We start from the raw sequence: 13,999 nt of genomic DNA, 5'->3' as shown, positions 1-13,999 counted from the left end.
TATATGCCATATTATAGAATATCTTTGCAGAGTCTATAATCAAAGAGATTAATACCTCCTCAGCAAAGTCTATGAATATTCAATGAAGTAGACTAAATAAAAACTATAAATAGCCTTACTATAATTCAAGCCAGGTTTCAACTTTAATAGTGCTTTGGACTTTGGAACTGTGGGCAAGGGGTTACAGATTGTTACGTCCATATTATTTTCTATAGTAATAGGGGTTAAGCTCTCTCCCTTTAAAGATACTCTATAGAGTATCTAAGAGTTATATTACCACTTCATTGAATTTATTTATCAAATTACAAAACCTCAAAGGCACAACAAAGACAACATTTTTTGGAATTATTCTCACCGCTTTGATTAGCATATCTAAATCTGTAGATTCAAACTTGTCAGGATTCAGGTGGTTTAGGTGATCAAATTGTTTTAGAAGAGCATGATGGTCTATGCCCGTATCTGAAAGAAAATGAAAAAACGGTAAATAATAAAGTAATAAAAGCTAGAAACACTGATATAAATGATACATAAGAATAAACATTCATATTTATTCCTATAGGATTTTATAAGAATATTCAAAATTTTAGATTAAGTGTTGATATTTTCTTTTAGAATATTGTACATATTGTTATTGTAGGCAAAAGTAATGTCCTTGAATCTAAAATGGAATACAATGTAATATGTACACTTTATTATTATTTCTAGAAAGGCTAGTTGACTATCAGTATAATTACAGTAAAAACTTTTTTATTATTGGAAAACTACCAAATTTCCTACTTTTAATTGGATAAACTCTAATATACTGTCCTCATCAAAGACCTAAGTAGAATTTTTTTTTAAGTTTATTTATTATGAAAGAGAGAGACAGAGCATGTGAGTGGGGGAGGGGCAGAGAGAGAGGGAGAGAGAATTCCAGGTAGGCCTACACTGTCAGTGCAGAGCCCAATGTGGGGCTTGAACACATGAACCATGAGATCATGACCTGAGCCAAAACCGTCAGCCAGATGCTTAACCAAGGGAGCCACCTAGGCCCCTTAAGTAGAATCTCTAAAAAGAATTGTTCTAAAATTTTTATGAAGGAATTTTTTGTATGCTGCTCCAATGAATCCTTTATGGAACAATAAAAATCTAAGTCAGGTAAATTCATTTAGATTAGGACTTATTTTTAAAGAAATATCAATTGTTTTTCTTTGTGAATAGTTTTTTTTACAAGCTACAGTTTATTGCAGTTGAGTGGGTAAAGTGAGTCTGGACTATTTCAGTTGGATAATAGAATTGAGCAAAATAGGTACATGTGTTGATTTGTTAAAAATTTGGGTTCCACTCTTAAATACACAGAACAAAATGAGGGTTGATGGGGGATGGAGTAGAGGGGAAAGTGGGGGATGGGCATTGAGGAGGACACTTGTTGGGATGAACACTGAGTATTGTATGGAAGCCAATTTGATGATAAATTATATTAAAAATAGATAAATAAATCAGTAATTATATTTAAAAACAAACAAATAAATAAATAAATGTCTGGGTTCTCACTTAGAAAAAGGAATGTACAAATATGGAATCATGGAATATGAGAAAGAAATCTGGAAATGGATGGGACTTAGTCCTGTGTGAATTTATTTCTAAAATATGAATATGTATATGTATATATACATGTGTGTTTTACAGGCATATGCATATGTATGTATATACATTTATATATACAAAAATGTGTGTGCATGTATATGTTGATGTATATAGACATGCATATATTTCCTACCTCTGTCCGATGAAAATGCCAAGAAGAAAATATATTCCAGAAGCAATGAGCACACTTAGTGCCAGTCTTTGGTCTGTGGGACCAAAAGAAATATCATTTCCCACTAAAAAGAACGAGGAATCCTCAGATAAATGGCTCATTCCAGGGCTGGGGCAGGGTAGGTACAAGATGAGCCTGGAACATTTTGTTATACTAGAAAGTAAGAAACTGCTAAATTTAGTTCAGTTAAGCTTTCACTGAATTCTTAGTATGGCACTGTACAAATTTTACTTTATGAAGAAAAGATTTGTTATAAGACCCAGGCCTAAAGGATATGACCAGACAGTGAAATACATGAGAAGATGCTTAACCTCACTCAAAACAGGAGAAATACATATTAAAACTGTACTATTATATCATCTAAAACTTTTTTTAATTTTGTTTACTTTTATTTTGAGAGAGAGAGAGAGAGAGCATGAGCAGGGGAGGAGCAGACAGAGAGGGAGAGAGAGAATCCCAAGCAGGCCCTGCACTGTCAGCACAAAGCCCGATGCAGGGTTCAATGTGGACCTCAGACTCACAAACTGTGAGATCATGACCTGAGCTGTAACCAGGAGTCGGACACTTAACCGATTGAGCCACCCAGGTGCTCCAGAATGATAAAATCCTTAAAGTTTGAAGATACATACTATTAGCAAGGATGTGAAAAATTATTGCTGGTAAGAGTATGTACTGACACAACCTCTGTGGAGATAGCAATATCTATCAAAATTACAAACACATACACATGTATACAATTTCTCTATGGGGAACTTATCCTACAGATAATTTTACATGGATAGGCAGTGATATATGTACAAGAGTATTTGCTAGAAATAACCCAAATGCCCATTACCAGAGGCCTAGTTAAATAAATTATGGTATATCCATATAATGGAAATCTATGCAGCGTAAAAAAAAATTTTTTTTTAATGAAGATGGTGTCTATGCACTAATACAGAAAGAACTCCAAAATATGTTGTTAAATGAAACCCACAGGGCGCAAAATGCATATCACATGCTATCTTTTGCATAAAAAGAGAGGGAAAAAAAGGCCTTTATTTTTATTTGCTTATATAAGAAGGAAGAAACAGAAGGATTATGTTCAGGGCAGTGAGAACTGATAGAGTACAAAAATATCAGAGCACTTTTGCTATATGCTTATACTTACTCTTTCTGGTTTTAATGAATGTGAATGTAGTACCTACTTTAAAAATTACACCAAAAAAAAAAAAGGACCCTTTAAGTCTTTCTTCAAATTATTAAAAATTTTAATTCAAAAATTCTGAATCCATGAGAAAATATTCATAAGTTTTCTAAGCATCAGACCGTTTTCTTTAGATAATGAAATTTAGCCCCTGTTTAGAATAAAGAAAACACTGCCAAGATTGAGGGGATGGAGGTTGTCTAAGAAGAAAGTAATCTCAAAACACCTTGGGCCTCAGGGCGCCTGGGTGGCTCAGTTGGTTAAGCATCCGACTTCGGCTCAGATCATGATCTCACAGTTTGTGGGTTCAAGCCCAGCGTCAGGCTCTGTGCTCACAGCTCAGAGCCTGGAGGCTGCTCCCGATTCTGTCTCCCTTTCTTTCTGCCCCTCCCCTGCTCATGCTCTGTCTCTGCCTCTCAAAAATAAATAAACATGAAAAAAAAAAAAAAAACACCTTAGGCCTGGCTTCAAGGATGGAATTACCCTCTATGTCTGACCACCTGAAGTTCAATTTACCTCTCATTGATATCCTTAATCCCAGGATAATGAGTATTTGGTACTTGTTTTCTACAACTACTCACTGGCAGGGAGTTTAATGCTCTACACAAGCATTTCGCCAATATGATCCATTGACCAGAAGTACATGTTTAAAATACATATTACTCATCCCAGGTTCAGAATATCTAGAGGGAAATTCCAGTAATCTACATTTTTTAAAGATTTTTTTAAAGGTTTTATTTATTTTTAACAGAGTGCAAGCAGGGAAGGGACAGAGAGAGAGGGACAGAGGACCTGAAGCACGCTCTGTGCTGACAACAGAGAGTCCAGTGTCGGACTTGAACCACGAGATCATGACCTGAGCCAAAGTTATACGCTCAATCGACTGAGCCACCCAGGTACTCCCAGTAATCTGCATTTTTAACTAGCTTCCCAGGTGATGCCTACGTAATCTAAAGTTTAAGAACTACTATTCACCATGAGTAAATTTTCAGATGTTTATTAATGTCTATGAGCCACCCAGATAACCAACCCATGGGGGCACAAAGACACAGGAGCCAGCTTGAAGGGTCTCCCACTTGTCAAATCTGACCTCTTGATTTTGTTTCATAATTAGAAAGGCCATTCCAAGATAAAGAAATTCACCTATGTTGTCATTTAGTACTTTTATGGTATTATTTTCTACACTGAAGTCTTTGATTTATTTGTACTTATTCTGATGTATATGAGCTAGAGATCGAATTGTACCTTTTCCCAAATGGCTATCCAATTGTAGCAACGCTATTCTTTTTTTTTTTTTTAATTTTTTTTTTAACGTTTATTTATTTTTGAGACAGAGAGAGACAGAGCATGAACGGGGGAGGGGCAGAGAGAGAGGGAGATACAGAATCAGAAGCAGGCTCCAGGCTCTGAGCTGTCAGCCCAGAGCCCGACGCGGGGCTCGAACTCACGGACTGCGAGATCGTGACCTGAGCCGAAGTGGGACACTTAACCGACTGAGCCACCCAGGCGCCCCAACACTATTCTTTTTAAAAATCTATCTTTATCCAACTAATAATGAGATACAACTTTCTTTTTTAATGTTTATTTATTTTTGAGAAAGAGAGTGTGAGCAGGGGAGGGGCAGAGAGAGAGAGAGAGAGAGAGAGAGAGAGAGAGAGAGAAGATCCGAAGCAAGATCTGGGTTGACAGCAGAGAGCCCCATGCAGGGCTCGAACTCACAAACCATGAGATCATGACCTGAGACGAAGTTGGATACTCGACCAACTGAGCCACCCAGGCATTCCAAAATACCACTTTTAATCAAACTAAATTCTAAATGTAGTTACTTTTATTTCTGGAATTTCTTTTATTATTTTTTTAAATTTTATTTAAATCCAACTTAGTCAACATATAATGTAATAATGGTTTGAGGAACAGAATTTAGTGACTCATTACTTATATAACATCCAGTGCTCTGGAATTTCTATTCAGTTCCACTGGTCTTCCTACTTGTATGCCAGAACCATACAGTTCTAGTGACTGAGGCTTAGTGATATGTTTTAAGACTTCATATATCTCTCAAGTCCTTCACTGTTCTTCTTTTTCAGAGGTATATAGTTTATCTTGCTTGTTTCCTTTTTTCATATGAACTTTAAAATTAACTTGGCTAGTACCAGGGGGAAAAAGTATATATTTTTATTTGGGTCATGTTAAGTTAATAAATTAACCTAAGGAAAACTGACCTGTTTATAATGTTGAGTCTTTGTATCAAAAAGATGTTATGTCTTCTCATTTTTTTCAAGTCTACTTTTGCATCCTTCAGGAGTATCTTAAAGCTTTTGATATAAGTCTTACATATTTCTTAATAGGTTTATTCTAGGTAGTTTATCTTTGTTGGTATTGGGAAATGGAGTCTTCCATTATATCTCATAAGTGGCTGTTATTTGCATATGAAAAATTGATTTCTGTATATTCAGTTGACCTTGCTGAATTTTCCTGGTGTTTATGCTAAGTTTTTTAATCAATTACTTTTAGTTTCCAATATATAATCATATCACCTGCAAACAGAAATGGTTTTATCACTTCCTTTTCAATTACTTTACCTCCACTTTTTTTCATTTATGTTAATTGTTTTGGCTAGTACCTCCAATGCAATATTGATTAGTAGTGGTGATAATGGGCATCATTGTCTTGTTCCTGATTTTAGTTAGAAAACATACTTGTATTTCCCTACTCAGTATGATGTGGCTGAGTTGGACATCCCTGATCATGTTACAGAAGTATCTATTGATTACTATTTTATTACTTTATTACAATTAAGAAGGGGTGTTAAATTTTGTCAAAGGCCTTTTCTGTAGATATGAAGATGGTCATGTGCTTTATGAGACTACTTTCTTATCTCTGGATATCTTCATATTTAAAAAATTTGACTTCATAGCTATTTAATCTTCTCATCGTCTAAAATTAAAAGAATATGGGAGCATGAGGGGCGCCTGGGTGGCACAGTCGGTTAAGCCTCCGACTTCAGCCAGGTCACGATCTCGAGGTCCAGGAGTTCGAGCCCCGCGTCAGGCTCTGGGCTGATGGCTCAGAGCCTGGAGCCTGTTTCCGATTCTGTGTCTCCCTCTCTCTCTGCCCCTCCCCCGTTCATGCTCTGTCTCTCTCTGTCCCAAAAATAAATAAACGTTGAAAAAAAAAATTAAAAAAAAAAAAAAGAATATGGGAGCATGAATAGGCAGAGGACAGAGGATTTTTAGGGCAGTAAAACTACTCTGCATGATACTAGATTGGTAGATACATGTCATTATAGCTTTGTCTAGACCCAGAGATGCACAACACCAAGAGTGAACTCTAATGTAAACTATGAACTTTGGGTGATTATAATGTATCAATGTAGGTTTATCAGTTATAACAAATGTACCACTCTGGTGGATGATGGGTGATGTTAGTAATAAAGGAGGTTATACATGTTTGGGGGCTAGGGGTATTTGGGAAATCTCTGCACCTTCCCCTCAACTTTGCTGTGAACCTTATACTACTCTAAAAAAAATCAAATCTAAAAAATTTTTAATTTTTTTTGAGAAAAAGAGAGTGTGTGGAGAGTGTGGAGGAGAGGGGCAGAAGGAGAGGGTGAGAGAGAGATAGCGAGAGACAGAGAGAGACAGAGAGAGAGAGAGAGAGAGAGAGAGAGTCCCAAGCAGGCTCCAGGCTCAGTGCAGAGCATGATTCAGGGCTCAATCCTACCACCCTGGGATCATCCTGAGCAAAAATCAAGAGTCAGGGGCTCAACCGAATGAGCCACGCAGCTGCCCTATTCTTCTTCTTGTAAGCTAGTGGCTTAATTCATTACTTTTCTTTCATTCTTCCTTTATACTGACATAATAACTTAAGGCTAATCATTTTGATTTTTGAATGATGTAAATGGATTACCTATTTTAAAAATTAAATTTTAAAAAATTAAGAGAAGGCAAATCAATACTAACATTAAATTTTGACAAGAAAAACATGGTATGTGCTGACCTCCACAACCAAATACTGAAAGTTTCCTACTTTTTCTTTAGCACTTACCTTGAAGGGAATCCAATTTCGCTTTAATTAGCATTCGTAACCTTGCCACTTCTTGCCTTTTCAGCTCATCAAGTTTTGTCCTCACATGGTGACTTACTAAATCCAATTCTTTGCTTAGCCTCCCACTCTGTTAACAAAATTAACAAATTAGTTTTATTTATTACATTCCATTTTTAGACCAGACACAATATATTAAAATTTGGGTTATGATAAAGTAGTGATAAATAATTCTAATTAATTTAGATAAATTTGATATTATAAAAAGAATTTCTCTCAGAAGACACTCAGTTTGTAACTCTAAAATCAAATTATCTAAAAACCATATATTATGAAAAGAGCCCAAATGTCCATCAACTGATGAATGGATAAAGAAGATGTAGTATACATACATAAAAATAAATTCAAAATGGATGAAAGACCTAAATGTGAGACAGAAAACCATCAAAAGCCTACAGGAGAACAGCAGCAACCTCTTTAACATGGGCTATAGCAACTTCTTACTAGACACGTCTCTGGAGGCAAGGGAAACAAAAGCAAAAATGAACTATAGGGACTTCATCAAGATAAAAACTTCTTCATAGCAAAGGAAACAATCAACAAAACTAAAAGGCAGCGTATGGAATGGAAGAAGATATTTGCAAATGAAATATCTGATAAAGAGTTAGTATCCAAAATATATAAAGAATTTATCAAACTCAACACCCAAAGAACAAATAATCCAGCTAAGAAATGGGCAGAAGACATGAACAGACATTTTTCCAAAGAAGATATCCAGATGGCTAACAGACACATGAAAAGATGCTCAACATTACTCATCAGCAGGGAAATGCAAATCAAAACCACAATGAGATACCACCTACCCGTCAGAATGGCTAAAATTAACAAGACAGGAAACAAGAGATGTTGATGAGGATATGGAGAAAAGGGACCCTCTTACAATGTTTGTGGGAATGCAAACTGGTGCAGGCACTTTGGAAAACAGTATGGAAGTTCCTCAAAAAGTTAAAAATAGAACACTCCACAATGCAGAAATTGTACTACTAGGTATTTATCCAAAGGATACAAAATTGCTGATTCAAAGGGGCACATGTACCCTGATGTTTATAGCAGCATTATCAACAATAGCCAAATTATGGAAACAACCCAAGTGTCCATCACCTGATGAATGGATAAAGAAGATGTGGCTCATATATACAATGGAATATAACTCAACCATCAGAAAGAATGAAAGCTTGCCATTTGCAACAATGTGGATAGAGCTAGAGCAAAATAAATCAGAGAAAGATAAATACCTTATGATTTCACTCATATGTGGAACTTAAGAAACGAAACAGATGAATGTAGGGGGAAAAAGAGAGGCAAATCAGGAAACAGAGTCTTAACCATAGAGAACAAATTGAGGGTTACTAGAGGGGAGGTGAGTGGAGGGGATGGGTTAAATATGTGAGGGGATTAAGGAGGGCACTTGTGATGAGCACTGGGTGTTGTAAGTGATAAATCACAAAATTCTACACCTGAAACTAATGTTACACTGTATGTTAACTAACTGGAATTTAAATAAAAATTTGGAGAAAGAAAGAAAAGATAAAAATAAAAACCACATTAATTTAAAGCATAATTAAAGCACAAAGGAGAAACTCAAAAAGTGACTTGAATTGTAAAATGGTACAGCCACTTTAGAAAACAGTTTGGCAGTTCCTCAAAAAGTTAAACACAGAATTACCATATGACCCAGCAATTCCATTAGTAGGTATATATCTAAAGAATTGAAACATATGTTCACATAAAAACTTGCACTTGAATGTTCATAGCATCATTATTCACACTAGCATAAAAAGTAGAAGTAACACTGTTCAGCTGTAAAAAGAAATAAATGTACCTATATAAGCTACAATACAATGAACCTTGAAAACATGCTTAAGTCAAAGAAACCAGACACAAAAGGCCACAGACTGTATAATTCCATTTATGTGGAATGTCCAGAATAGACAAATGCATAGAGATAGAAAGTAGATTAATGGTTGTCAAAAGTGGAGAAGAGGGGGGAAAAGAAGAGTGATGGCTTAACGGATATAGAGTTTCTTTTGAGGGGAAATGAAATTGTTTAAAAGGAGATATCGGTAATGGTTGCATGTAGATACACTAGCACCCACTGAATTATATGCTTTCAAGGGGAAAGTTTTAAGGTATGTAAATTATATTTCAATAAAGTAATTTTTTAAAGTAACATGGCCACATTAAGCTTTAGTAATTCCATATATAAATAACTTTTCAAAATTCACCTTTTTTACATTGTGTCCTTTGATTACTTTTCTCATAGATGAATAATTAGATACATGTTCCAAAATTTAAGAAACAAAATAGCTAGTAGTTTACTTTCTCTTGTTTATAAATGCATTTGCAATCACAAACTGCAAATCTAGCAATCAGGCAGATAAACCTTTTAGGACTGAATCAACGGGGCCTGCTGAGGAAGATTAAAAAAAAAAAAAATGGACCCCTTCCGCCCACCCCCCCCAAGGAAGACCAAGAAATAATGTTCAGAGAGTAAGAAGGAGAACCAAGAGAATGTGCTGTTATGAAACACAAAGCAGTATGCTCAAGGAGAGACCGGTCATCATTATTACATAAAACAATGGTTCTCAAAGTGTAGTCCCCAACGCCAACTGGGAACTTTAGGAAATGCAAGTTCTAGACTTACTGAATCAGAAAGCCTATAGGTGGGGGCCGAGAAATCTGTGTTTCAACAAGCCCTAAAATCTGAGCACCACTGAGATAAAATAAAGGAGTCCAGTAAGAATAGGAATAAAAAGTGTTTACTGTATTTGCCAATTAAGAAATAACTGACATCCTTCATGAAAGTATATTCAGTGGAGGGATGTGGGCAAAGCCACGATCTTTCCAGTTAGCAATACTTGGGAAGTGAAGAAATGTAGTATGATTCCCCTTTCAAAATACTTGGCTGAAAAGGAAAGGACAAATTCTAACTTTTTTCACCCATTTTCTCCTGAGAAAAGAGTCTTTGCTGAGCTATTTATAATGATCCTGTTGACTTGAGTTTTATTGTCTATTTTAATTCTTCTGTCTTTTTCACTGAATAACTATTTAACTTACTTCATTTTGTCTCTCCCTTCCTTAATAAGGAATAGGAATTGACTATGAAAAGAAGACAGTTATAAAAGTATTCCCTGGGGGCGTCTGGGTGGCGCAGTCGGTTAAGCGTCCGACTTCAGCTCAGGTCACGATCTCGCGGTCCGGGAGTTCGAGCCCCGCGTCGGGCTCTGGGCTGATGGCTCGGAGCCTGGAGCCTGTTTCCGATTCTGTGTCTCCCTCTCTCTCTGCCCCTCCCCCGTTCATGCTCTGTCTCTCTCTGTCTCAAAAATAAATAAACGTTAAAAAAAAAAATTAAAAAAAAAAAAGTATTCCCTGTATTGGGGTGCCTGGCTGGATCAGTTAGTAAAGCACATGACTCTTGATCTCAGGGTCGTGAGTTGCCCCACATAGGGTATGGAGCACACTTAAAAAAAGAAAAAAAAAAGTATTCCCTATAGCAAACCAGGATTATCTCCCTATTGTATTTCCCATTATCCACCTGTTCTGTTATCCACAAAAAATGTTCTTAACCCTACCTGAAGTAGGTAAGAGACACTAAAAGTTCTATGTTAAATATTATTCACCCCAGGAAATTAGTTCCACACGGCAAATTAATTCTTCAAAGGAAACACAAGATTGTTCTCAAGACAATTCGAGGAAATTATTGGCAGGATTCCTATTATCAGGAAGAATGATTTCCCCCCTTCTTCCATCACTTCATACTGAATTATGTGTCCATGCTCTACATCTCCAAAATATATTATACTCCCATCATATATTCATCCTATTAATCTTTTTCTAGGTATTATTTATTCAGAATAAATTCTAATTTCTTTAAGAGCCTGGAAAGAGTCCATCTTTGTATTCCTAGTACTAAAGTCAGTGTCTGAGATGCTTTAATGTTTGTTAAATAATTATTTAATTACATTTACCTTTATTTCCTCTATGTCTGCTTTCTGTAGCTTTTCTCTGAAATGATTATCTGTTTCCAGCACATCAATCACTTGCTTAAGATATTCGTCATAATAAAGTCCAGTATCCTTCAAATTAAGAAACAAACAATAATGTTTCTGAAAGTTTTTTCTTCCCTGCATCTAAAGATCTCAATCCTAAAAAATAAAAAAAATGAAAAAAAAAAGTCTAACAAAATGGCATTGAGATGTATCTACTTTAACAGCTTGGACAAAGTCAAAAAGCTATACTTCTCAAATGAAAAATTTTATATCAGAACCAATATAATGTTTTATTGTTACATAAAGGTACATTTTCTATATGGCTTAGACAATGAAGACTTAACTGATAATATTATTGGTTTTACCCCATTGTCACCTGTCTTTCCTCATTACTATCTCTCCTTTGAATATAATACAATGTTTGCTTGGCTGGTGAGCTCTACATTGGAAATGTATAATGATTGGGCACCTGGGTGGCTCTGTCAGTTAAGCTCTGACTTCAGCTCAGGTCATAATCTCAGTTTGTGAGTTCGAGCCCCACATCAGGCTCTGTGCTTCTTCAGACCCTCTGTCTCCCTCTCTCTGCCCCTCCCCTGCTGGTTCTCTCTCTCTCTCAAAATAAATAAATAAACTTAAAAAAAAAAAAAGCATGGAAATGTATTATTAGGATTAATTCCCCTATGCATTACTTAATATATGACCTACATAAATAAACATTGTCTAATATTAAACAACATATGCTTATCCAATACTCTTTCACTGCCATTTCAGAAATGGTTCCTAAATATGCAGTTTTATAAGTAATAAATATTAGCAGCATTTAGTTAAAATTCTTCCCATAAGGTTATATTTATCATTTCACTTACTGGTGGTTCTATCTTTGCGCTGTCCACAGGTTGAGTATTTTTTACTTTTGTCTTGTCTATGTCTATAGGCACAGCTTCAAGAGCAGAAAGTAGACAGGTAACCAAGAGAAAACAATATTGTATTAAGATAGTCCTCCACCTCATCTGAAATAAAGGTATAATTTTAGATAGTAAGGTCTTGAAAAGATGCCTTCAAACTATATATACATGCATTCCCAATGCCATGTTAATAACATATCCAATTTCAAGAAATTTAATACAACCAAATAATTCTAGAAAGATGTTAAATATAGATTATAAGTTATCCAAAAATAATACTTTAAACAGATCACTAAATAAAATCAGGGGAGAAATGCTTTTCAACCAAAATTAAAAAGACAAGTAATCAAAACTTTAAAGTTTAAACTGCTTATAGTATAAGAAATCATTTAGTTAATTATAAAAGCTTCAAATAAAGATGATAATAAGGTTCTCAAAATCTTTAAAAGCAAATAGCCCAAATTTAAGAAAGGGAGAAGTAAGGAAAAACTGTATTTTTTTATTAAAATAATAGGGAGCCAAAATTGTTTCTAGATATATTTAATTTAGCTTCGATCTAATTTTGAAAATAAGTTGCTCTATAAATATAAGTTGATTAAAACAGACAACTATTGGGGCGCCTGGGTGGCTCAGTCAGTTAAGGGTCTGACTTCAGCTCAGGTCATGATCTTGCGGTCCGTGAGTTCGAGCCCCGCGTCGGGGTCTGGGCTGACAGCTCAGATCCTGGAGCTTCTTTCCGATTCTGTGTCTCCCTCTCTCTCTGACCCTCCCCCATTCACGCTCTGTCTCTCTCTGTCTCAAAATTAAATAAACGTTAAAAAAAAATAAAAACCCAGACAACTATTTTCTTAACCTTATAAACATTATTTTATCATAGCCAGTAGTAATTTGATAAAAATTCTTTTTGGACAACAATCTTTCAAATAAATAGGTCAATAAAATATCAAGCTTGAAACAAGCAAGCAGCAACTATTAATATTCCCACAATATTATTCAAACTTTGTTTATTCAAACAGTTTCTACTCCATAAGGATCTTAGTAGCTCTGGAGGATCTACTACAAAAATGAGAATGAATAAAAATTGCATATTTAATTGATTTTATACATATAGATTCATGTTAGGGTCCAAGTCAAATATAACAGTCTGACCGTACATACAGAATATGCATCATTTAACTCAGAATCTCCCAAACTTAGCTGGCTGTGGACCTTTTTTTTAGTCACATGTTTTTGTTTTTTGTTTAATTTTTTTTATGTTTATTTATTTTTGAAGGAGAGAGAGACAGAGCATGAGGGGGGAGGGGCAGAGAGAGGGAGACACAGAATCCGAAGCAGGCTCCAGGCTCTAAGCTGTCAGCATAGAGCCCGACGCAGGGCTTGAACCTGTAAACCACAAGATCATGACCTGAGCCTAAGTCGGAGGCTTAACCGACTGAGCCACCCAGGCGCCCCTGAAGTCACATGTTTTTATCCATAGAACACAATTTGGAAAAGAGTACACTGCCTCTCATTTTTACCACAACCCTAGATAATAGATAAGGCAGTGACTCATTTTACAGATGAAGAAAATTTTAATTAAAACAATTCACTCATGGAGCATTGTCTTGCATTAACAAAATTACTAGAACTCACATTTTAGTGCTATTTCTAATATATCAAAATTTTTTAGCATCTTTATTGAGATATAATTCTCATGCCATAAAATTCACCCATTTAAGGTACAGGATTTGTCTATTCTGTAAAGATGCTACTCTATGTTTAGTTCTCAAACCTGAAGGATCAAATCTCATGGGAGCTTGATTCTCAGGCTGTCCCCAAGACCTCTAGAATCAGAAGCTCTAGGGTGGGAGCCAGAATTTTTTTTAACAAACTTTCTGGGTAATTTCTACACATGTATGCTCAAGCCCAAGATTGATTCTTCTCTAGGAGACTAGTTCCTCAACATGATCATTGTGAGTAAATGTTTTTCAGGATGAAATGTTTGGGAGATGTTGGCTCAATGAAGCTAAATAAGTTT

At 35.6% G+C, this 13,999-nt stretch overlaps 1 protein-coding gene across 3 annotated transcripts in view; it reads right to left on the bottom strand.

The window, feature by feature from the left end:
- Positions 1 to 13,999, bottom strand: part of NUCB2 (nucleobindin 2) — a 36,860-nt gene that overhangs the window by 10,419 nt on the left and 12,442 nt on the right. For 2 of the 3 annotated variants that reach the window (XM_047071784.1, XM_047071785.1), the window contains exons 3-6: positions 11,944 to 12,087; positions 11,057 to 11,164; positions 7,032 to 7,158; positions 356 to 459 (exon numbers count right to left, since the gene is read on the bottom strand). In XM_047071784.1, the coding sequence (XP_046927740.1) occupies positions 356 to 459; positions 7,032 to 7,158; positions 11,057 to 11,164; positions 11,944 to 12,087 (483 nt within the window). Of the gene's footprint in view, positions 1 to 355; positions 460 to 7,031; positions 7,159 to 11,056; positions 11,234 to 11,943; positions 12,088 to 13,999 lie in introns of those variants that run through there. The other variant, XM_047071786.1, reaches the window with a different exon arrangement.

Source organism: Lynx rufus, unplaced genomic scaffold, assembly GCF_022079265.1.
Source record: "Lynx rufus isolate CCGP_SWC_20201006 ecotype Redwood Valley unplaced genomic scaffold, mLynRuf1.p SCAF_9, whole genome shotgun sequence".
In the NCBI taxonomy this organism is placed as follows: Eukaryota; Metazoa; Chordata; class Mammalia; order Carnivora; family Felidae; genus Lynx; species Lynx rufus.
The sequence above is the reverse complement of the archived record's forward strand: the minus strand, read 5'-3'. Positions and strand labels throughout refer to the sequence as shown.